Source organism: Melozone crissalis, unplaced genomic scaffold, assembly GCF_028551555.1.
Source record: "Melozone crissalis strain CALT ecotype California unplaced genomic scaffold, PUWL_Pcris_2 ptg000006l_1, whole genome shotgun sequence".
NCBI lineage: Eukaryota > Metazoa > Chordata > Aves > Passeriformes > Passerellidae > Melozone > Melozone crissalis.
Genome location: NW_026535784.1, coordinates 44,190,024 through 44,214,540, shown reverse-complemented (window position 1 = coordinate 44,214,540; position 24,517 = coordinate 44,190,024). Strand labels below are relative to the sequence as shown.

General features: G+C 46.9%; 1 protein-coding gene across 2 annotated transcripts in view; it reads right to left on the bottom strand.

Moving 5' to 3' along the window:
- Window positions 1–3,491: 3,491 nt before the first annotated feature.
- The window catches only part of MFHAS1 (multifunctional ROCO family signaling regulator 1), a 33,272-nt gene continuing 12,246 nt past the window's right edge, over window positions 3,492–24,517 (bottom strand). Inside the window, exons 2-4 of one of the 2 annotated variants that reach the window (XR_008484205.1) lie at window positions 7,558–7,684; window positions 5,656–6,095; window positions 3,492–4,154 (exon numbers count right to left, since the gene is read on the bottom strand). Coding sequence is in view for 1 of the 2 variants with exons in the window: in XM_054294234.1 (XP_054150209.1) it covers window positions 6,092–6,095; window positions 7,558–7,684 (131 nt within the window). In the remaining variant the exon portion in view is untranslated. Of the gene's footprint in view, window positions 6,096–7,557; window positions 7,685–24,517 lie in introns of both variants that reach the window. The other variant, XM_054294234.1, reaches the window with a different exon arrangement.

The following is a 24,517-nucleotide window of genomic DNA, read 5'->3' as shown; positions in this document are numbered from 1 at the left end:
GGCCGCGGCTCCCGGCGTTCCCGTGTGGCACCAAACGCTGCGGTGGGCCGGTGCCACGCGTGCCCGGCCGCCTCAGCCTCAGCCCCGCTAGCCCTCGGCTCTGCCCCTCTGCAGCAGCACCGCCGCCTCCTGCGCCCGCCTCAGCCCGCCAGGGCTGCCGCCCTGCAGTGCCCCCGGGGTTTGGGGTCACGGCAGCTCGCTGGAAGCGCTCTCCGTGTTACGGGAAACACACACTGGGCAGACACCTCATTTATGCCTCCGTCCTCCTTCGCGTGGCATTTTCATAATCTCCTGTGATTTTGCAGAGAGCACCCGAAACACGGATCTAGGACACCCATGGTGTGTTGGGTGCCAGGTCACAGGCACGAGAAGGATGCAGTTCACCCCCAGCCCCTTCCTGCCAGGGAATTTGCCGCGCCGTGCCGTGCTGTTCCCCATATCCCTTAATCCACAGTCAACAAGCAGGGTGAGGTGGGCGACACAAGACGCGTAAAGCTCTCTGTATCTTGGCCAGGAGGTGGAGGCAAAGCGCTGAAGTCTCTCTGTCCATCACAGGTCAATTTATTTTCTGCTAGTGCTTCCAACAGTCCCAAAACGCCGCCCAGTATCCCTCACTGATGGAGGCTCATGTGTATTGGCACCCAACTAAAGCAACCACGCCAATACCTCCACATCCGCCAGCCACTAAACAGCGCAGAATCTTCTCTCTGTGCCAGCCCTGCTGTGGCTGGCACCCCAGCACCCAGCCTCAGCCTCCCAGCTCACTCTGGCACACCAGCATCTCCTTGCAGATGATGACAGCCCCTCCCCAAGACTTGCTGTGCAGCATTTGTCATCCTCGGGTGGGTGTGCCACAGAGGTGTGTCTCCTCCACATTGAGTTCTGACAGAAGTGAGATCACACACGTCCTTGGGGCTATATGTGCACGTCCTGATTTTTGGGATAGTTCGCTTTCCTGGAGACTGCTGCAGCGCTGTGTTTTTTGGAGTTAGTATGAGAATATTGTGGATAATACACTGATTATTTAGTTGTTACCCAGTAGTGCTCATTCTAAGTCAAAGCCCTTCAGTTTTTCGTGCTCTGCCAGTGAGAAGGTGCACAACCTGGGGAGGAGCATGGCCAGGACAGCTGACCCAAACTGATCAAAGGGATACTCCACACCATGGAACATTTTGCCCAGTATATAAATGGAGGGGAGGAGGAGGAGTTGACTGGGAGCTGCTGATGCTCATCCCCCATCACTGGGGGAGGGGCTAGGCATCAGTCAGTGAGTGGTGAGCAACTGTACTGTGCATCACTCACTTTCTTGGGTTTTAGACCTCTCTCTTTCATTGCAATTACTATCATTAGTATTATTATATTTACTTTGCTTCCATTCTTAAACTGCTTTTAACCCATAGGTTTTACTTTTTTCCTATTTTCCTTCCCACCAGGAGGTGGTGGTGAGTGAGCAGCTGTGATGATGCTTAATTGCCAGAGGGGGTTAATCGGCAGCAGTGGGAAGGGATTTGCTCCCGTTTTTAATTCATGCTCCTGGTGCTGCCACAAAGGCTCCCGTTGCCAAGCAGAGGACCACCTGCTTATTACTCTGCCTCCAAAACCTGCTCTGAACGTGAGCAGGAAACCAAGCTTTACACAAATGCAAACAACATGGTACCAATGAGAACCACTGAGTGGGCCTTACAAAACCATAAAATACCTTAAAAGTGTGTAAAAAATCTGTTCCCCAGAAATCACCTGCCTTGCTGAAGTGGGCAGTGATTCACAGATACTAAATAAGCGGCTCCATGCACAGATCACTCAATGGCAAATCTCTTCATGACTTTGCTACAGCACAGATCTACAGCTAGGTGCAGACCCTTCCATAGCGAGAGGCCAAGGAGGCACTGCAAGAGGAAAAACAAATCACACAGCCAGGACTCTCGTGGAGATTGAGATCACTTTTATTTTCAGTCATTTTGGCGAGGACGTGTGGGCAAGTGTGGGTGTGGTGCGTGTGTGTCTGGGCATGCATGTGTGTGTGCGCAGAGTCCTGCCCAGTGGTGTAGACTATATGAATACCTGCAGTTACAGTCCATGAACTGAGCCATGAAGCGTGTGATGAGTGCTACACTGAGGCCCACTCGCTTGCCTCTTCTTGTGCTTACTGCAGTGCAGCATCTCCACCTCCCGGCACAGCTGTTCCAAGGATGCCAGCCCAAGATCCCATCCAAAGGGCACGAGAGGAACTGAGCTCCGGGATCTGGCTCTGCAGGAGTGAGCCAGTGCATTTACATCTCACTTAGTGAGTTCCTAAGTAATATTTGCAGTTCCCTTTGACACAACTGTATCTGACTCCTCACCGTGAGGAGCCTCAACTGCTTGGACAAACTTTAGCTGCCTCAGAGGTACAATGGGAAAGAGAACAGGGACCCCACGTAAGTTCCAGTGCTACAGCACAGCCAAGCACATCTTGAGTTCCTGGGAAAGCAGCACCCAAATACACTACTGAGTTTTTACAGCCACCACGAAGCTGTGGCATGGGGGAATGCTGCAAGGGAGATGACCCATGCTTCTGCAGCCCCCAGTCTCTCTTCCATCTGATCTGAGAGACCTTAAGGCAGGGTAAATCCCACGCTAGCCTCCATTTCAGTTTAACTTTCTAAAGCTGAATCCCCCAAGCTCAAAGCACAGACAATGCAGAAAGAACAGCACTGCCATGAAAGGAGACTAGTCAAAGGGATCCTGGCCTTGTGGCAGACTGGAAACAATCTTACTTCTCTGACCTTTTTGCTCAGAGCAAAGTTAAAACAGAGGTGTCCCATCACCCAGGACCCTCTGCAACTGCCAGAAGTCTCCAAGTACTCCTGTAACCCCTAAAATGACCTAAATGTGCAGCATCACCCTTTGGGCTCACTCTCTCTCACCTCTACCTAGTTGTATGCTGCTTAGGGACATGGAATTCCTCACATTACACAGACCCAGAAGGCAAAGCTGGTATCCTGGGAGTTTGGCTTGGACGGATGCAGTCTTGAATCCCAGGTTTTGCTTCAGAGCGTAACACAAGGTACTCCAGGGCATACTGCAGCTGCTGAAAGTCCTGGAGTGCAAAGCAGCTCACTAGCTCTGCTTCCAAATCTGTCTGAACCAGTTTTAGCAGGAAATCAAAAACCGGTCAAGCAAGGGGTCTGCAAACCAATAAGCAAAACCAGTACAATCGTCTTGGGTGAAGGAGGCATCTAGGAGATTGCCAGGAGATTCTCCTCCTGTTCCAAAGGAGTTAAATTCATTGTCAGCTCCACAGGGCTGATGTCCCAGTCCTTTCTGACCTCTTTATAATACATCTTCAGTAAAGGCTGCAGAGTGCTCCACAGAGGCCTTAGTCATTTCTAACAGTTTGGTAACTCTCTGAGCAAGGACAAGAACTAGAACGTAATACATACTCTGAACTCAGGTATCTGCTGTTAGGGCACTGCATTTAAACCCTCTTTTCTTGTGGATTGATTGACTGATTGATGAAAAATGACAGATCCTTCAAAAATACAGGGCTCTCATCCCTGGGGCTGAGGGATATTAAGTGAGGTCTGAGGCAGGAGCTCAGCAAAGGGACGCTGTATGAGGGTCCCAGTGTGCATCCTTAAAAACAGCGACAGCAAAATCAAAAGTACTATGAGCCGCTTGGTTTGGTTCTCCTGCATGGATCTCCCACCTGGCAAATCTCTGCAAAGGCGAGATGTTTCTGAACTGCATAGAAAATTAAATGGCTTTTGCATATTAAAAAAATTTGGATGAAAACACAGTAACACCAGTTACTAAACAGTGGGTGGATGAGCAATCACCGTTTTGTATTAAACAGACCCAACTAGATTGATCTGCATACTGCCACACTCCTGGCATTACGGCTTCAGAGCACAGCAGCAGCCTGCGTGCCTGCAGAGGCCAGGGAATGCTCCCACAGAGGTGGCACACCCGGCCAGGAGGGCTGCAGTCCCAAGGAGCAGGCTGTAAGTCCTCTTGCAGTCTGCTCTGTCCTCTCATTCCTTCAATGCTCACACATCCCAGACCAGATGGGCACACTGGGAAACAGGCCTCCGGCTGGAAAGGGATTCCAGTTTGTGGTTTCTTTACAATGTGGTTTCCACGCAACTTCACAGCAACAAATCGCTAGTTTCTTCCTATGGAGAATGGAAAGAGAGGTGAGTAGCAGCAAAACAGGAGGAGAAGGCTGCCCAGCACGGGAGGTGACAGTAGGCAATGCTCTAACACAAGTTCTGCCTGTACCAGGCATGGTTCATGGGCAGCAAGACTCAGGACAAAGGAGTTTCCTAGCATTATTCCTGAGCACCATTCAAAGATCTCACCTCCTTTTCACCTTCTCCAGCCACCACAGACAGTTTTGAGTCTCCAGTTTATCCACAGCAACACAGAAGCACAATCAATTAATGATTCTCACTGACATAAGGTTCATTGCCAGAGGTAGCAGGTCAACACATGAAATCTGAGCCCAAGTTACCCTCCCAAGCTGGAATGAAACCCTGAAGAGACAGGAAGCTGACCGAGCTGCCAGCTTTTATTTGGCAGCTTTCCCCCCTGAAGTAAGGTACATGGCTTGATTGCTCATACCTGGCCTCTGGATCTTCTGCTGGAGTGGATGCTGCCCTGCTTTGCCAGCATTAAGTTCTTGCCAATGGGAAGATTTACAGCCTCACACAAGGCTGGCATTTGAAGGATCAGAAACCAGGGGAATATCATCTGTGCAACTGCAGCAGGTCCCAACAGGACACACCACTCTCTTGCAATGGTTGCAGGCCTGGCCAGCTCACATCCTGGTGGGCACTGCCTGCTGACCTGTACCACCCACCCCAGGTCTGCCATCACAGCCCAAAGAGTTAAGAGCTGTACATTAACACAAGTATTTTAAGTCCATAATCTCTCAGACCTCCCCCAGCGTCTGATGAAGGGATCCTGGCTCTGGAAATGCCTGCCTCCTATTGATTTACATTAAATTAATATTTGCATGCAGCAGGACTCACACAGCACAGTTACCAGGGCTCAGCTGCAGGGCATAAACTATCAGCAACATCTTAGAAGTCCTCGAAGCCACACACCTGGGGGAGAAACCTGAACTTTGGTACCAGTGCTCAGCCTGCCCTTTCCCACATCTGGAGAGGGAAGATGGCTGCTCATGAAGCATGGCTGCCAGGGGGATCAGGATCAGTTTGTACTACACAGCCACACACTGCTTCTACCAGATCTCTGCACAAAGATGCCTGGGTGGCTTTCCTAGGAGGACGAGCAAGATCTAGATTTTTAGTGCTCCAGTGGACACAATGCACAGAGAGTACCAAAATGGCAGTGCAGCAGTACCAGCTATGGCAGACCAGCAGCTGTTCAGGGATAATGGTTACACTAGGGATAAGAAATAGCATGTGCCAGAGGCACACTGACTGCCCTGCTTTTGTCTCTGCATGATCACAGCACTTCCTCACCACTTCATGGCACAACATATGTGAACGCACAGGGCAGGAAACATTTTCCAGCCTGCTTCCCTGCCAGCCTGCACTCAAGATTGCTGCATGGGACACAGCCAACCATTTTGTAGTGGAGCAATTTTAAAGGCTTCGCAGTACCAACCCATTCCCCAGCAAAGCTTTGGCCAACTGCCACAAAACTCACTTGTCCAGGAACAAATCCAGGGAATCCCGCTACAGCTCATTTCAAGAGACTTTCCTCCAAGCAGGTCTGAATTAAACGGTATACCAAGAACATTTTTACATTCATCATGAGATCCAAATGGGTTTTCAACACGCATTCAATGGGTCCACAGAAACCTATCCCCAGTGTTTTCCCTCCGGCCAGCGGCCCTGCCATCTGCAGCAATCATTTTCCTTCATGCCTTGTCATCCCCAACCTCCAGATGACTTCATCCACTCCAGCCATGAGGCCCCCACCTGGGAGCTGCCCCTGCCCCACAGCATTTCTTTTAGGGTCCAAAGTCCTAAGTCCCATTGATCCCTGTCAGCATCAACTCCACAACTGGAAAGATGGGAGCACTGCAGAGCATCAGCCATGTTCTGCCCGGTGGAAAACCTTTGGCACCAGCACTGACAGTTTATCTGGAAGAGAAAAGGATAAAGAAAAAGTAATATAGCAAGGTTCATAGTGCTTGTGATGAATAACACAAGACACATGATTTTCTCTAGGCTTCTAAATAGGGAGTGTGAAGTGAAGAAAAAGTAACACAGGCCTTTTTGAGAACACAAGTTTCCTGCCAGCAGAGTGACTGTAAAACTGGGACACAGTTAACAAACTAGAGGAAGGCAGGCTAGAGGACAACGAGGATTGGAGGCATAGCCTGACAGCACAGTACAATAAAAATGGCACCTGCAGGTAAGAAACGTGCTGTGCCAAGTACACACACACAGGAGAACCAAATGAACAGGCAGTAATGGCCTCTGGCTCAGTATCAGAGCAGCTCTGTTTTCTGCCTCACATAGGTACTTCAACTTCACCTTCACACACAGCTCAACAACCACCTATCACTGGAGCTATTCTCTACCAGGAGTGGTATTTTGGAATGGGAGGGTACTGGACAGAGAGAACAGCATCTAAAGCTACTGTCAAGACACTGAAGTGAAAGTAACAGGCATTCACATACAGCACAGCAGCAGACACCAGCAAGACACTCAGCTGCTCCTCTAAGCTCCCTACCAAATTCCTTTGTGCCACTCCAATTAGACAGACCCTGGCTGAATTTCTGTTTTTCTGGAAAACTCATGCATCAAAAAGCCAAGGCACTGACTGCTTTTGTGAGTGTTGTTCCACTTTTTTTCCCATCACAATACAGCTCTGTTTTCCAAGTACATTCCCACTCTGTGAAGTGCATATAGACTATAGATACACAAGAGGGTAGGGCTCCTATCTAGGAGGACCTTACCAAGTTGGAGGACTGAATCAACAACAGTGCTGTAAAATTCAACAAGGACAAGTGTATAACTCTACTCCTACAACAGGACAACCCCAGGCACCACCACAGCCTGGAGTCCTGCTGGCTTGGGATCTGGTGGAAAACATTGAACACAAGCCAGTAATGCATCTTATGGCAATGAAAACCAAGCCAATAAAATAAAAAGAGAGAATTAGATGGAACAAAAGGAAAGAAGTTCTGTCCCAGAATAAAATCTGGGGGGGGGGGGGGTGGTAGCACCTCCATCCTTGTCATCCAAGGATGACACCCTCACCTCTACAAGGTCCCAAGGAACCTGACCTGCCTGTGAGAGTGGTCCTGCTTGAGAAGGGAGTGCACAGAAATCTCCTGAGCTCCCATCCTACCAAAACCCACCTATGACTGCACTATCTCCTGATCTTGCATCTGCCACAAAACAGCTCAGAGAACACCTCAGCCCATTTCACTGTACTTCTTATCCTGTGAGTGGGCTGTCTATAGCCACAAATAATTAGAACAGTCCCCAGGCTGTGGGGCTGCTCCCTTGCAAAAGAAGTGCTTAGTGAGGGCATGTGTTACATAGGCTTTCTGGTGCCTACTGACAGGGGAATAGGTCTGCTTTCTGGTCTCACTTGGAACAAGGGCTGATCACAGTAGGAGTGGGGGGGTAAACCAAGGCAACATTAACTCGCTCGCTGCCGTTCTTGGGACAGATGATCTCCGTCAGTCCCTCTGGTCTCGGCTGACTCAGCAGTTCTCCTGTGAATAAAGGAAAACAGTGAAAACTTTTAAGCATCAACAAGGCAATTTTTGCTTTTAGTATGCCCTTTCTCACCCCCTCACCAGGTAAGCACCCATGAGTGATGCAGGCAAGCACTGCAAGAGGGCTTCCTGGTCCTGCACTGCAAGCAGGTCCCATACATGTAGCCATGGTGAGTGTCCTGAGTAGGGCTTACAGACATGCTGTTCCCCACACACATACCTGCCACCTTTCCAGTCTCTGCTTTGAATCATTGCACACAGCCTCAAGACCTCCTTAGGCATTCACAGCATCTAGATGGAAGATTCCCTAATGCCTCTCTCCCTGGGTGCATTTGCCACAACTGCCATGGGACTGCTGCTGCATCCTATCAGGACTCTTGGCTATGCTGTACTCTGCTGAGCATGCAAATCCCAGCTCCCAGCTGTCAGCTCTTCCATGTTGGAAGCAATACCAGCTCTTTATTGAGTCACTAGCAGTGGGGGGCTCTCACAACGCCTGCTATCCCTCTGTGAAATGAGTTGCCTCAGCTCCACTGTTCAAGTGCCAACTTGGCAGCTCCTCACTGCTGGCACCCTTGCAGAATGTAGCTCAGGGCAAGACACAGGTCAGCACAGTGAGAGGGGAAAGCCAGTTGCTGAGATGTGCCCAGCCCTGGGGAACACTCCCCAACAGCTTGCTCAGAGCAAATCAAGTTTCCTCCTGGCTCCATTCCACACATGACTGGCCCCAGCAAGGCAGATCCCCCAGCCATCAACATGTCATCTCCTCAAAGCAGTCCATCTTCAGCTTAGACACCCAACAGCACCAGAAACACCTCTTGATACCTCTCTGGGAGATAGGGTCTGCTCTCAAAGGCAATATGGGATGCCCAGCAAAGGCTCAATTCTGAGTTGACCTGCATGGGTGCCGAACAGACCTACCCAAAGCAGAGGCACCAGGTCACAGCTGGCTTGATCAGTGACTTTCTTTACAGAGGCAGGCCAGCTGTGAGTGGGCTGCAGCCACAGGTCCACACAAAACTCTCTGGACCCATCAATCAAGCAGCCACTGCAAGCTGTCCCTGCTTCCACTAAAACACTCAAGACAGATGGTCCTTGGACTCCTCTATTTTTAAATGCACTTGCAATAAATTCCTGTACTGTTAAAGAACATCAGAAAGTATCTCCTTCTGTCTAGTGGCTATTGCTGGGCACCCCAGGAAAAACAGAAAAGAAATCACACTTCAAAGTACTGCTCAGTCTGTGCAGCAATAGCACAACAGGCTGCCCCATCACAGGACATGAAACCCTATAAATGCTGCTTCCCTCTCCTCCTTCCCTCTTCTGCTTCTCTTCTCACTTTCAGAAAACTGCACGTAATTTCATATAGAGAAAACAGAGGGGAGGGCTTGGCAAGGAATATGCACAGTTCCCCTTGAGAGATACTTGTAGGGCCAGCAATTCTAGTTTGCTCCCATAGTCTGCAGTCTGAATTCACATTTGGTTTGAGTATCTCCCCTCACCTCACACCTACACTTAAACCTGAACTGGCAGAACAGCTTTTAAGTGAGGAAGATGCTGTCTTCTAAACCAGAAGAAATGTGATGGCATTTGCAATTCAAAGTTAAGTCTGCAAGGCAGCGTCTTCAATTACATGAGGTGTCATATTTTGAAAGCAGCATTGTACCCCATCAAGCATTACACCACAGGGCTCCAGCTCCCAGCAATTCCCAGGTTTCCAACCCCAGGCTGACTTCCAACCTGCAGTACTGATAACTGTACTGAAAGCCCATTTCTGAAAAATGAGTCACAAAATCAGTGCACCATTATGCACTTTAAAGACAGGGCTAATATCCACTAAATCTTAAATCAGAGGAGTGCAATAAGACTGGTCTGTCTGCTTGAGCCTTCATGCCTATTTCCATCTTCCCACTTCAGAAATACTTAGATGGTGATTTCTCACACAGAGGAGATTGCTGTAGGGTAAAACAGACGTCTGATTTGCAGGCAAAACCCTTGCCACGGCTCTTCAGTCACCCTCCTTGTTTTCATGGCTTCACCTTCCTCCCTAGGCTGTCTCTAGGATAAAGCTCACCTTACCCTGTACCCAGCCCCAACCAAATCTCTTCCAGCCCCACTCCCATTTCCTGCTGACACACATGCTGCTCCCCAGAAGAAAGACTTTTCTTACAATTTCACCGTAAGACATATCATGCACCAAGTGGACAGAAGGTCATCTATGTGTCCTTACTAGTCCTTCCCCCTTTCAGCTAAAAGATGCCCTGCTATTTTATTATACTGTTCCCATCCCCTTCTCATTGCAAACCGATCATCTTTGCTGCACAAATTCATCACAATACTAAACTAGGTATAACTATCTAAATCACACCTCATATCATTTACTGAATAAAAGCCAGTGCAAATGCCATTGCAATATGCACTGTGATGTATGCTATAACAAACCAGCATTGAGACACCCTGCTTGGATACAACTCTCCAGCCCAGAATCTCTTGGAGGTTTCAGAAACCTCACACTTCTATTCAGAAATTATTCAAACTGTAGGAGATTATTATTAGATAATCTCCTACAAGTCCTCAGGGCCACAGCAGGATGGGAAAGAGGAGATCCAAAGAGATATTGGACTGATTGATACAAACGGATACAAAAGGAAAAGCTAAGTGCCTGGAATGGGGAGGTGTTTGCCTGGTGTAATTGCAGAGCTTAAATGCAGTTTAAATGTAGCACCTTGTGTCTGCAGTACTTGTTCTGCCCCTATGTACGGGCTGTATTTTGCACATTCCTCTGTGAGCCTGTCACAAATTTTACTGGAAGCCTCAGCTCTGCCTGCCCCCTCTGAAAGGTTGCCTGCAATAGCACACACAACCACAAAGCTTATCATAGTCTCAACATGGACTTAGTTTTAATGTTAACACTGAAGCCAATAAGGTTTTAACCAAAACTCCAACTACTTTGTCTTAAGGTTAAAGACTACGACAGTCAAGTGTGTGAAGAACAACTTTTTTCAGTAGACAAATCTGCTTGACTAAGATTATTCATCTGATTTAAGAGCACAAGCCCTATTTTTAAAGGCACTTTAATGCTGAGTACTTGATGATCAAGGCCTGACGTTTAGATGCATCTAAATCCCAGATCAGTTTATAGTAGAGAGCCTGGTTAAAAGCACCTGCAAATAGAGAGCAAATGCTTAAGAAGATTCTCCTTTGCTGCCTCTCATTTGCAATGGCACAAATGGTGCAGAAAAGTTCTATCTGTTCCATGGCCACCCTCCTGGTGTTTTGGCACAGAAATTGGTCTCCACAACTTGGTAAAATGTGCTGCTCAGCAAGTTAAGATTGAGGCACAAACCAAGACCCTGTGATGAAGCTACCATGGTCAGTTTGGCTGCTGCCATAAGTTAGCTTGTAAACTCTCCCAGGCAGATGGGCTGAGCGAGTCATGATGCCCACATCGAAAAGAAATGTGCTACACATGGGCAGTACAAAGGAATGACAGGAACCAGCCTTCACCCTTTCCTAGAGCTCTACCAGAAAGGCCTGTTTCCTTTTGGCATTAGCCAGCTCACCTGAAGCAGTTACTTCTATGTCAGCAAGATGTTCTTCACTGCCACTGTTCTATCCCAGAACACACACAGGCACAGGCTCACTCAAAGCTCATGCCAGTGATCAGAGCCATGCATGCTGCAAAGCACACTTCACTGGCCTTTAGAAAATACCCGTGAAATGCCAGATACCCGTGACAAATCACAGAGCTATGAGAGAGGCTGACAGCAAGAAAAGCGAGTACTTGTAGCAGTGTTTGGTTACTCCATGCTGGCAGCCAGACAGTGTCAGCTGTAAGCCTACTTGGCTGCCTAACAGAGAGGAAGGTTTGCATGCAGGAAGAAAATCCCACCTAGAGCACTTGCCTTCACGCAGTTCCCACTTGCAGGGCTGTGCCAAGTGGCTCAAGGTTCCCCATTCATGTATGAAGAATCTGCTGCAAGGGCATAGGGATGAGATACTCTAATCCAGCCTGTCATGCCATCTTCTCTCCCTCAGAGCTCCCAGGACAGCACATTTGCACGGTATCAGCCTATGTTTACCATTTTCATGCTGTCAGGATCTGGGCCCCATTGGGACAAACATTCAGAAGTGGATGAGCAGGACCTGGCCCCAGCTCTGTGGTGTTGCTTCTCTCTCCAGTCTGCCAGAGACTTTGAGGATATATTGCTCACGCTTTACAACAAGGGAATGACAGCCAAAACCAAGCTGCTCCTACATCTTGCCCTGCTTCAGCACTGACCCACTTACTCCATCATATATCCTAGAGCTGCTCTGAGCAAGGACCCACTGGTTTTTGCAGCCTCAGTACTCATATGTTCTCTAACCCTAAATCCCTCTCATTCTTCCTCCTTGCTGAAGGCCTTCCAACACAAACCACTGCAAGTGGGGATAGACTTCACATCTCAGCCTCAAGTGTTTCTCCCTCAAGCCTCCTTTACTAATCTTTGTTTGTGACATCTCTCAGCATAGTACTCAGCAGTCATGCCTTCAGGAGAATAGAGAATAGAACACTTCAATGCTGCCTGCATCCCCAAAGCACGTGCCTCATGCTTGGTTTCCAACAGCAGTCAGAAAACAGGGCTCACATGAGAGCCCTGGCTCTCAGAACACCCCTCTGTGTTGCATGCAGTCCCGTCCCCTTTCATCCATACAACTGCAAAGAAATTGGGGCTGGAGAAGCTACAGCTTCTGTGCCTGGCTGTTTGTTGTTTTAAGGTTCAGTAGCTGGAGCACGCACACAATCACATCAAAGCTGTCACAGAGGCAGGGTGAGATGAATACCCATGTGCACAGATTTCCCCTTCTGCTTTAAGCGCAGGAAACACCCTCACACACTGGGACTTTACAGCCAGCTCTACAAGAAATCTTCCAGCAGTCTTGGCAGAAGGAAAGGGAAGGAGATTGTGTCTCACAACAAGCCTCCATCTACTCCACACCATTTAAATCTTCTCTGCTTAGATGAAACTAATTACTTGCTTCATATAAATGTTGCTGTGCATGACACACAAGCTTATTCTCAAGCACTGTGCACAGAAAATACTGCTCTGTACTGGTATGAATTTTTAATATGCTCCTTGCAGCACTGCCTGCATGTCACGCACAAAAATATTCCCCAGAAAGAGAGAACACTGCACTTGATTTATTTCTGGAGTCCTGAGTGACCTGATCTACCCGGCCTGCTTGAGGCAGAGGGCTGGATAGAGACCTCCAAGTTAGGATTTAATTTTTTTCTCACTCAAGGTCATTCTCCTGGCCACAAATCAAACCAAAAAAAAAAAAAAAAAGGGAGCAGTGCAGAGTGAAATGCACATCATGAACAAAAGTTTCATAAGCCTAATGTTGCAGTCCCCAGTCTGAGGAGCTTAGAACTAGTAGACAAAATCAACAACAAAACTCCCAGCCTGTCAAAGAGCCCTACTGGGAGAGACTGCTGTGCAAAAAAGGCAACAGAGAAGAAAAACTCTGTTGGTAAGTAATCATCATAACAGCAGGCTGGTGAACAGAACCACCATCAGGTAGAGTACATGCCTAGGAACAAATGAGCCTGGGATTTGATATGGTTTAAAAAGAAAAGGAAGGCTTGAAAACAAAAAGAAAGTTTGCTCTGGAGATGTGGAGTGGGAAAGGCAGCCAGATGCAAGGCTGGCAAAGGACTAGCCTACAGAGGTGAGTCTCCAAGCCCAGAAACTGATAGCACAGAGAAAAGGGTGCAGAGAGCAAAGGGCATAGCTTTCCAAAACATGCAACAGGAACCAATTTCTCCTTTGAAGGGTTCAAGACCAAAAATAGCAACAGCTTCCTTGAGCACAGAGCAGTCTCCTGTGCCTGCCCAGCTCCAATCTAGAGCATTACAAGTGTTGGAGGGGTAGGCTCAGCCTTGGCTGATCCAAGCACTGGACAACTTTCCAGCTTCTGCATTCACAGCATCAGCTGTCTCTCGAGACAGCACCTCACCTCTAGGCCTCACAGCTCTGACTGTGGGCATATGCATGGCTCACCTTGCCATCCCCCAGATGGCTGCACAGGAAATTGTTTTCTCAAGGATCTTAAGTTATGTGAGGTGAAGGAAACACAAAACAAGCTTTGGAAACAGACAGCAATGCTTCTCAGCTTGGAGCTGACAGGTCAACTTCAGAACCCAGAGCTGCATTTCTCCAGGCCAGGAACCCTGGAGGTGCTGCAGAAGCTGGGCTCTGCTCAGCTCAAGCCTCGGCAGCTTTTTCCCCAGCAGCTGAGATCAGCCTGCACTTTACCTCCTACCTAAGGAGCTGCCAGGCTAATTACCCTGGCAGGAGGCCCAGGGCTGTGCCAAAGGCCAAGGTGCTCTGCAAGGGCTGTCCAGGAGACACAGGCAGACAGATGCTGTACCTGGCAATCACCAACTCTATTTTCTGCCACTCAGGGAATGGGAGAGTCACACAAACACCAGCTATGGTCTGAAAGGCTTAAGGGGGTTAAATACCCTCCATCTTCCCTAGGTCATTATAGGGTTAGCCAGCTCTTAACACATCACTGTCACAGCAGAAGAGGACATTGACACACCTGAGCATTTGCAAAAGCTCTGGGGAAGCCCTTGGCACTGGACTGAGCATGCCTCTGGGTGGAGAACTTGAGTGGAAAGTGTTCTGGATGTTCCACTCAACAGCTACAGGGGATTAATTATTCAAATTCAAAATACCAAATTACAACTCACACACTAGTTTTCCCCTCATGAGTTATTTGAGATCATCCCTTACCAGCGTGGCCGTACAAGGCTTCCAAGTACAAAAGTTGGAAAACACTATGTTTTCCCAAAACATTAGTTAATTAGGTTTTTCTCAGGCACATAAAAATTAACTATAGTTATAAATGGAATTCAATTAAATGAAAATTAAAAACCCCTTATAATCCCCAAACCACACAATTTAGTACTTCCCATCTGCAGACTCACAAGCACAAATGCAGAGAGCAGTAAATGATCAAAACAGCTCCATCAAAATAACTCCAGGAGCAGTCATAAAGTTTGAGCCTCGTGTCTCCTGCTGGCAGTACAAAATAAGCAATTCTGAAAAATAAAAGATGGTTGCCATCTAACCTGCTCCTAAGCCAGTGTGGGTAAGTGACTGACCACCAATGTGGCTGCACAATGAATGCAACTTCTCTCTCTTCCTCCTGCAGTCCATGAGAAACTGAGTGCAGACAGCATGAATGCCAGGTGACACTGACATCTCAGCAAACTGCCATGAGGAGGGAGGGCTGTGACTTTTGACACTACTGCTCCTTCCAAAGAGATGAGAAAAGGGGATGAACAAGATGCCCTTTCTCCACTCTGTTCCATCAAACTCTATATATTTCAAATAGTATTTCAGCATGAGTAGTCTCCCTCATCCAGCTTCATCTATCTTTACCTATAGGCACTCCATCTCTCTTCTCCCTGTGCAGTAGGGAAGGTGGGAACAAGCCATCTCTTCCCACTAGTGACCAGAGTAGAACAATGGAGAAAGGATGTGACCAAAGGGGACAAGCAAACAGCACAGCATAAAGTCTTAGAAAAATGAGAGGGGGCACTGGGGAAAGATGGAGAAAATAAAACATCCTTCAAATTGCTGAATGTTTTGCTGTCCTTCTAATATCTGAAAAGCTTTTTGAATTGGCAGGCTGCAACACAGCACTTTCTGACAACTGCAATACAAAGCCATGAAAAATTGATTAGCTTCATTAACATTTTAGGACCTTATTAGCTGGAACGAAATTGACTGTCAAGGCATTTTAAGGGAGAGTCATGGTGAAATGAGCTCAGTGCGAATTATCCTGATCCCAGAATAGAAACAGGCCTGTCACTGAGTAACCAAGCCCAGAATCTACCTTTTGGTTATTTTTAATTCCACTCCTTCAGCCATATCTGCCATAAGCACTTTTTCAGTTTGCCAAGGCAAGGTACCAGCTGGAGAGAAAGCTGCAGCCAGCCCCAACCTGTCTGTTCTCACCCATAACAGCGAGGGACACCTGCACACAGAGCATCCACCTGAACACCAGACACCACTGGCTGCAGACAGTCCAGACAGCAACAATTCCCACCAGTCTCAGCCATCTTTCCAAACAGTAATTTCAAAGCTATTACTCCTCCATCACAAAGGAGATGCTGACCCTTTTTTCATCTAGATGATCGGCACGCTGCAGGTCCAACTAAATGGAAAAATAAAAGCAGTTTAAAGGAGTTCTCAAAGCCATTACTATTGATAAACAGTTAACAAGCAGGGTCCACTAAAGTCTGCAGGGAGTACCAGGACTTGTCACCATCCTGCTACCTCTCTTTCTGTGTTTAGGTAACACAACACATGAATGGGTTGAGAGAAGCCAGCCCCCAGAGCAGGCCATACAAGACTCAGTCCCACTGACTTCCAGCCTTAAGCAACTGATGAGACACAGCCAAGACTCCGCCTGTCCTTTTACTAAATTCAGAGAATTAGTCAAGTCTGCCAGACATATTTCCTCACAATAGTCTAGCTACCAATATTGCACTCAGAACTGGCTGATGGTTTTCTGCCTGCTCCAACACAAAAACTAGAAAGCCTTAATGCAGGTACTACATGGTGCACTTGAGGAAAACAAAAGGAAGCACCTGATGCAGACTGCTGCAACACAAGGGTTCACAAGCAGACCAGACCATTAACTGGAAAAGTGTCCTTAAGCATTACGAAGCAGACAAATCTGTGTGCTGATGTCATCTGCTGATGACAGACTAAAGCTGGGAGAGCACTTGAGACAAGTCTTTTCCCCTCTTGGCTTGCTCCTTCCTCACAAGATGTCCATGCATGCCATGGCTGAAGGTTGGATTCTGGCTAGGAAGCCCCTCTTCTAGAAGTTGGCAGGTGTCCAGCTGGTAAGAGAAAAACTTGGAGTTTTCCCTTGTAGCAACCTTTAACACTCTACCACAGCATCCCTTCTTTTCTTCTCTCTCTTTTTTTTTTTTTTTTTTTTTTTTTACCATTTACTTATCTTTTGGCAGCCAAGAAAAAGGAGAACAAACCAAAACACATATGCAAGACTTGTATCTACGTGCTCTGCCCAACAGTTTTCTCTGAGATTAAGTAAACTCCTTTCTGGATAAAAGTAACTTGACTCCATGAGAATTGCTGCTGCCTTAGGGCCATTCCAAGGTTTCAGTGTGTTTTGCAAATTGAACTGGAAGGAACTGTATTTTCAGACTAGTGGTGGTAAGTATTCTCTCCCAGATCACTTAAGGTGAGATGTATGCACAATATTCCTCTGTAAAGCTATTTCAGTCACCCTAAAACACTCACTGCTCATCAGGACAACCACAGAGCCCACTTAAACACAGGAACATTTATTTTTTACCCTTCAACATCGACTGGTCTAAGGAGAAAAGTCTTTACACCAAAGGTCTTGCTCATATTCAAATGTCAAATCAAGTGTTTTACCCACTTATTGAACCAACTTGAGGTCATCCCTGTTCCAATCTATCAACACGACTTTGTATTGAAGTCTCTATACTGGGGAATTTGGTCTATGCACGTACATCACAGAATTTATTCTAGACTCATGCTTAATTGGAACAAAGTGCCTCTTTGGCATTTTTCCTTCAAAGCTATCCACTTTCTACATAATAACAACTAACCCCACACTACATGCTGTCCACAGGTATGGTTTTAGCTGACCACGAAGCTGCAGGATCAGAGAGGTTTCCCTAATTACAAGGACATCAGATATAACTTCCTTCTTTGCATATATTTGTTTAATTTACATTATAGTTTGTTGAGTACATCCTTAGTCAAGTGTTTCTTCCTTATGAAACAAAGTGTGGTGCAGATTTGCATCAAGATATATGGCTAAAATCAGAGGGAGCAGAGCACAGAGACCAGCCAATTCTCCTTTTGGAGGAGGAGAACTGCATAAGGCCACTCTAAAAGCATTGCTGGCACACATGGAAGTGCCCAAGAAGCACTCCACAGAGCTCAGAGCCTGAGTCTCCCTATGCCAACAGAGGTGGAAACCTGATTTTTGTTTTCAATCTGCTCTATTTGTTTGGCTTAAAGTATCTTTTGTTATTACCAAAACTGCAGTCTTCAAAGTTTGAGTGACCTGCTGGCTTTCTCCTGCTCAATGATAGAATAAAGCTCTGTCTGTCCTTTTACTATTAACAGCTTTTACTTGCTCCCTTTTCCAGACGGGATGAGAACTAACCTTTTAACTTTTCTTTTTGTGTTGGTTTGTGATTCCTCAACATTTCCAATAATTTAACCACTCTTTTCTGACCCCTCTCATTCCCTAATAGCCAAACAGATGACAGACAACTAATTGCCGTAAATCAATGCAACAGCTAGCTTTTTCTTACAAATACCTTTTTCCCAATGAAAAGTGCTTGTTTATGAACTTAATATTATTATCTCTGCTGAGGCCAATGCTTATTGCTTTTTATTCTATGTTAGAATGCCTCCCAGTGAGAAGTCATGCGAATACAGAAACAATAGCTTTGCTACTTAACTCTTAGAGAGTTCACTGCCTGCTAAATGCCATCTGGTCTGGGTTCTCAGTGCCCAAAAATCACCTGCAGCATTCATCTTTGCTGTTTAAAAATCACTTCTATAGTAGTCACATTTGTTACTGTAACAGGAAAGAGCTCTGGGGCCCAGAAAGAACTCATGAGCCTCACAGGGAAGCAGCAGTGCTGCCAGAACATTTAACTCCTCCACCATTTCTTCTACTCCTCTGCAACTTTCTCTCATAGAGAATTCTGTCCTAGAGCTGAGCTCTCTCCTGGTCCCCTATTTGTACTGTAAACCAGCATTACTTCTAGGTTTCCACCAGGTGGACAACTCTGGGGTACTTACTCACCAGTGTTATTGTAACACAACCCTGACCCCTCCTCCTCCTTCAGATGTTTTATCAGCTCACCCAAACTGCAAGCTTACCGGCTCTCCTCTGGATGGGATCTGTCTTGGGGACACACCACCTTCAAACTTCCCAGTCATCAACTTACACTGATCAAAGAGGAGACTCAGGGATATCTAAAGCATACACTGGAGGTACGCTCCCCAAGAGTGAGGACTACTAGGATTGAAAAAACCAGGAAGCAGCAGAACGCTTGCTCTCAAACTCCAAGTGCCAGAGTTCAAGTCCTCAGTCAGGCTTGCTCTGGGGGGAAGTGAAGCAGGCATAGCAGCTCAAGAGGTGGCTACTGCCAGAAAAGTGGGAAGAGGATACACTTCAGAGCTACATAAGAGTTCACACACTGTTTTAGTCAGTGCACTTTTCACAATACAATGGCAGAGCAACAGCCAAAGAAATAAGGTCAATCACACGCACTGTATGCCATTGCCATTACAAGAGAAGGAAATGCTGCCCTTTGTCCAGGACCACAGTTGTTCTGAGATGCAGGAGGCCCTAGAGGACTACCAACCAGTGTTTTGGACACAGAGGGTTAAAAGAGGGAGTAGAAGTCAGACTGGACTAGATTGAGCCTTTCCTTCTCTCCACCACCAGAAGTCGGCTCTGTCAGTGAAAAATTCTGAGAAAGCACAGACATATGAGCTGCATCTATCTGGGCACGTAGGGATTTTGCATGCTTGGTGCTACTGGAAACGTGTCCCACAGTTCTGGACTTCACCAGCAACCACCACAGAGCCAGACAGAGGCACCAGCCTCCCTCCTCCCTCAGTCTCCTGCATTTTGTTCTTAAACACTCAAGCCAGGAAAACAGTCCTCCAAGCAAGGCAAAGCTTTATTAAAAATGAGTTCTGATTAAAAAGGGGTTTTAAATCCTTTTGTAATAATGACCGGATTATCCGCATCACGCTGCATTACGCAACTGAGAATAACGCAGCACAGAGCAAGGGGTGAAGTGCTGTCTCCAGCAGAGCCATAACTTTGTAGGCAGCTCTCAGTTCCAGTGCTCACCTGCAAGATTCAGATGAGATCAGGGGCACTTTGTGCATGTCAGAGGAGCAGAATCATGCACAAACCTTGTATGATGCAGCAGCTGCAGAGCAGAGGTTGTTTTGCCACACAGATTTCAACCAAAGGTGCTATTTCAGAGAAATACTGATGCTAAATGCTTCAGGAAGCACAGCTAAGGGTAATAAACTCTGACCTGAAGCCTGGGCATGGGTCTGCCATAAAATGTGACAACTGGTGATCCCCCAGTGGTGATAAACCAGAGGCTGGTCAAGAACTGCCTTCAAGGTGCCCAGCCTCACTACAAGGACCCTGCTGCCAGCATCCAGCCTGGGCCCAGGGGCAGCAGCAGCCACGCAGTAAGTGAACAGCCACACTGCTCAGCTTCCCTTAGCCAAAGACACCTGGCCACACTTGCACAGCTGCCAGCTTTTAATGTGAAGCACTGCAAAGTGCTGGGCCAGAAGTCCACATTCAGAGCCAACCTACCACACTTTCCAAAACAGCCCACAAAGCATCTCCTCTCATCACACCCTATTCAGCCCAATGGTTGGTTGGAGGGTTTCTTTATTTATTTTCACTTTTCTTCTCTTTTTTTGAAGATCCTGTCTGACTCACTAAACTGAACATGATCTTGCTCGGCAAGATCGGCAACACTTTCTTAACATTGTGTTAAACTTCACTGTAGGCATTCAAAAATGTGCATGTGTGTAAGTACATAACATGCTAAACTCTTTTGTCAGAGAAGTAAGATGTGATTTATTTCAAAGAAGGATAAAGAACAAGTTAAAATTAACAGGCAGCTTCAAAAGTTTTGTGGTAGCTTTCCATTACAAAAGACACAGAAAAAGGTATTTTTTTTTTTCTGATCCCAACGGAAGGTTCCCAAGCTTTTCTTTCATCCAAGGAAGTCTTTAGTTTGGCTGAGCCTTTGAGGTACAAACACAGTGCTTAGGAAAAGACGCACACAAGACTCAACTCTTGATTGTTTATTTCAGCGCCTCACCCTAGGAAGGCTCCAAGCTGACCACAGCAGCCACTTGCCAAGCTGAATTATTTTCCTATGCAAGCATCAGCTAAGATCTTCCCAAAATCCAGTAATGATCACCTCAGAGCCTGTAGGGCTCCCTCTGGGCACACACATGCTCCTTTGAGAAACTACAAACTTCCTGCTTGCTCAAGCTGCCATGAAAATGTCACCAGTGCTGGATCACAGCACAACCCTTCACGTGACAGCGTGAGCGAGACTCCCTGCCCAAAACTACTGACAGTACCTGTTCAGGTATGCAGATCTGGCTGGACCTTTTAGTGAGGACAAAGCACACTGGATTTTCACTCCCTACACAGCCCTCTGGCACCACCATGAACCTGAACAAAAGCACTTGGAGATGACCAAAGTTCCAGAGTGAGGCTCACACTGCCTCCATTTTCACATGCTGAACATTCCTACATAATTGTCCACCAGAAGCTTAAAATGATGATAAAGTAAGAAATAAATTCGTGCTCAGCAGATTTCTGGGATATTGAGGTCAGCAAAAAAAGGCATCTCTTCCCAACATCCCAGCTGTCTTCTTTCACTCCATCTCAATATGAAAGCAGGCGTGGGATGTTCAGAAACAAGTCAGAAGGCTGTTGAAGCAGAGCAGTTAGCTATAATAAAATATGAGCTTGAATCTCCACAGAGAAAGTTTTAACAAAAGAGATGGCTTTAAAAACACCAAACAACCCAAACAAATAAAAATGCCAAACCAAAGTGAGTAAAAGTTGGCAATATGCATGGGAATATGCCAAAAGTTGGCAGCTTGAATTAGATATTCCTGACACCAAGAGCTAAAGGTGCTCAGCAGGGCATGATTCCACCAGTACATTTTCCAGGCAGGGATGGCTCAGTCCTAACAGTGTACAGTGAAAGATCCATGTATTAAAGAGACCTGTGAAACCAGAGGCATGACTAGCTCCCATGTAAAGTCCCACTGGTCTTCTACTTTGCTGCCAGTCAAACATCTTTCCTATACTGCCCTCCTTGAATTTGGAAGATGAGTAAAGTACTGGGGTGAGGGGGTGTGTATGTGTGTGTGTGTTAAAATCCATCACTACTGCCACTCACTACATCTACAAGATGTTGAAGAAGTTTAGAGCCATCAAAGCTCCGAGCCCCAGAGACCCTGTACTGAGCAGTCAGAGCTCAAGAGAGCTGAGCAGGGCTGGAAGGGGGCCCCAACACAGCACTGGCACATGCTCAGCATGAGCAGGCTGCCCTCAGAGCCCTGAGGCTGCAGCATGGCTGCCTCACTTCACAGAAACAAATTTCTTCTTTCACACTGTAGCCATCACTTAGTGCCCAAAAAACAGATTTAAGCTGCTCCGTAGTAAAAATAACAGCGACCAAGAAACATAATGTCAGATCACAGGAAGGGGAAGCACTTTTCTGTTAGATTTTCTAAATTTAGCCACTTTGATATACCAGAGTCATATGGATATGAGACTTTTCCAAATCTAGCGCATGCATCACTGTCTGAAATAAGAGCAGGAAAATCTCTTGGACAAAGAAAGAGGCTGCTCACAAGGAAGATTTAGAGAAATGCACAGGGAGCTGAAAACTCATTTGATTATGCAACGAGTGTAAGTAGGCCTGGTGCTTGCTGCTGACTCCCTGGTTTGGAAACCTGCCACCAAGCATCCTCTGCTTCAGTACATTCAACCCCATCCAGCAGTTCTGCCTATAAAATTGTGGTGGGTTAACCCTGGCTGGATGCCACATGCCCACCAAAGTCACTCTCATCACTCCCTTCCTCAATGGGACGGGAGACAAAATACAATGAAAGGCTCATTGAGGTAAGAGCAGGGAGAGATCACTCACCGGTTGCTGTCATGGGCAAAATAGATTTGACTTTGAAAAATACTTTAATTTTTTTACCAATCAAATCAGAGAAGGACAATGAGAAATAAACCCAAATCTTAAAACACCTCTGCCCTACCCAGTACTTCTTCCTGGCCTCAACTTCACTCCTGACTTTTTCCTCCTAATTTTGTCTACCTCCTCCCTCCACAGTGGCACAGAGGGTCAGGAATGGGGTCTGCAGTCAGTTCATCACAGATTGACTCTGCTGCTCCTTCCTCCTAAAGGAAGGATTCCTCACACTTTTCCTCTGCTCCAGGGTGGGGCCCCCTCCCACACACTGCAGTTCTTCATGGACTAGGGTCCCCCATGGGGTCATAAGTCCTGCCAGCAAACCTACTCTAGTGTGGGCTCCTCTCTCCATGGGTCCACAGGTCCTGTCTCAAGTGTGCTCCAGCACAGGCTTCTCACAGGATCACAGCCTCCTTCAGACATCTACCTGCTCCAGCTGCAACTGCTGCTGCAAGGGCTTTTGGTTTTTCTCCCCTTCTTATCTGTCACCCCAAAGGCACTACCACCACTGCTGATGGGCTTGGCCCTGGCCAGTGGTGAGTCTGTCTTGGAGCCATCTGGCACCAGCGGTCAGAGAGATGGGAAGCGTCCAGCAGCTTCTCACAGGAGCAAACTCTGTAGGGCCCCACTCCTGCTACCAAAACCTTGCCATGGAAACCCACTGCAAGAATACAGCCACACACAGCAAGGGTGTAAGAAGCACCATACAGACCAGGAGAGGAAACAAAATCCTCCATCTCTTCTCTTCACTGCAGTAGCACAGACATATAAAAAGGATAAGTCTGTCCATCTTCCCCTGCCTGGAATATCCTGGAAATGTGGAGAGGTCCACCTGCTTGTTTCTCTCTGAACACATAGCATGCTGGATTCCTGAAGATGCAGTCCAGATGAGGCTTCCCCAAGAAAATCAATCCATCCAAAGGACTACCCAGGGAATACTCTGAGCCAGAACTGATTATTCCAGCTCTCACTGCTTGTTTCTAGTTGGGCTGCTCAGCAATACAGAGGTGCAAAACAGAGTGACCCAAGAAGTTCAACAGTGGGACAGAGGCTGGTTGGCTCAAAGCCCACATTAAGGCAGTGGAGGCCAAGCCAGCAGCTGTTCTCTCAACCTACAGCACACTTTATAAAAACGTTTTAGACCCAGAAAAAGCTCTCTATCATTAGTGAGAGTTTGTCACTACACAGCTGTTACTGAGTCAGACACCAGTTTGTCTGGATTTGCAATTTCCCATGCCCTGTGGCTACTCCCGGGTGCGTCTGCAATTTGCAAGATGCATTCTCTCAAAGGTGTGCAGAGCAGCCTGGCTGCCACCCTACTGTCACTTTGCTCCAGCTCCTGTGTGTCCCATCATGACTAAATCCCTGCTAAGGAAGGTCATTGCTCCTGTGAGCCACTCAGCTTCACAGATGAAGAATTCCAAAAGTAAGGGGACAACTAAGTTATGTAGTTGCCTCTAGTCCCATGTAGACAAGGTCCCAGCTGTTCAGCTCTTTTTGGGGAAAAAAAAAATTCTGCATAAACAACTTGAACCATTCCCCATCACACATCACAATAAATACAGCTGCATACTATTATACACTGAGGGTGTAATCCTGTAAAATGCAAAGATCAGCAGTTTGACAGACAATCATGCTGTTTTCCCCATAATGTAGTAAAAGAGAATATGTGTACAGACTGGTGAGTTAGACACGATATAAATATAGAGAGAGGGTGGAATGATAAAAATTCAAGTGTCAGGAACATCAATAAGAGATGACTGCTTCTCAGAATGGATCTTTATCATCAGCCTTTACCCCATCTTTTAGTACTTCATTCTTTATTGATCTCAATTTATCTGAGAATTTTCATGAGAGATGAAAATGCAACTATTTGGACATGGGCAACAGGAATATTTAGAGTACAAGATTGAAGTCAGGCAGCCTCAGAGAGAGGTGCCTGCCTCTCCATCCTCCACACTGTACAGCCTGTGCATTTCAGC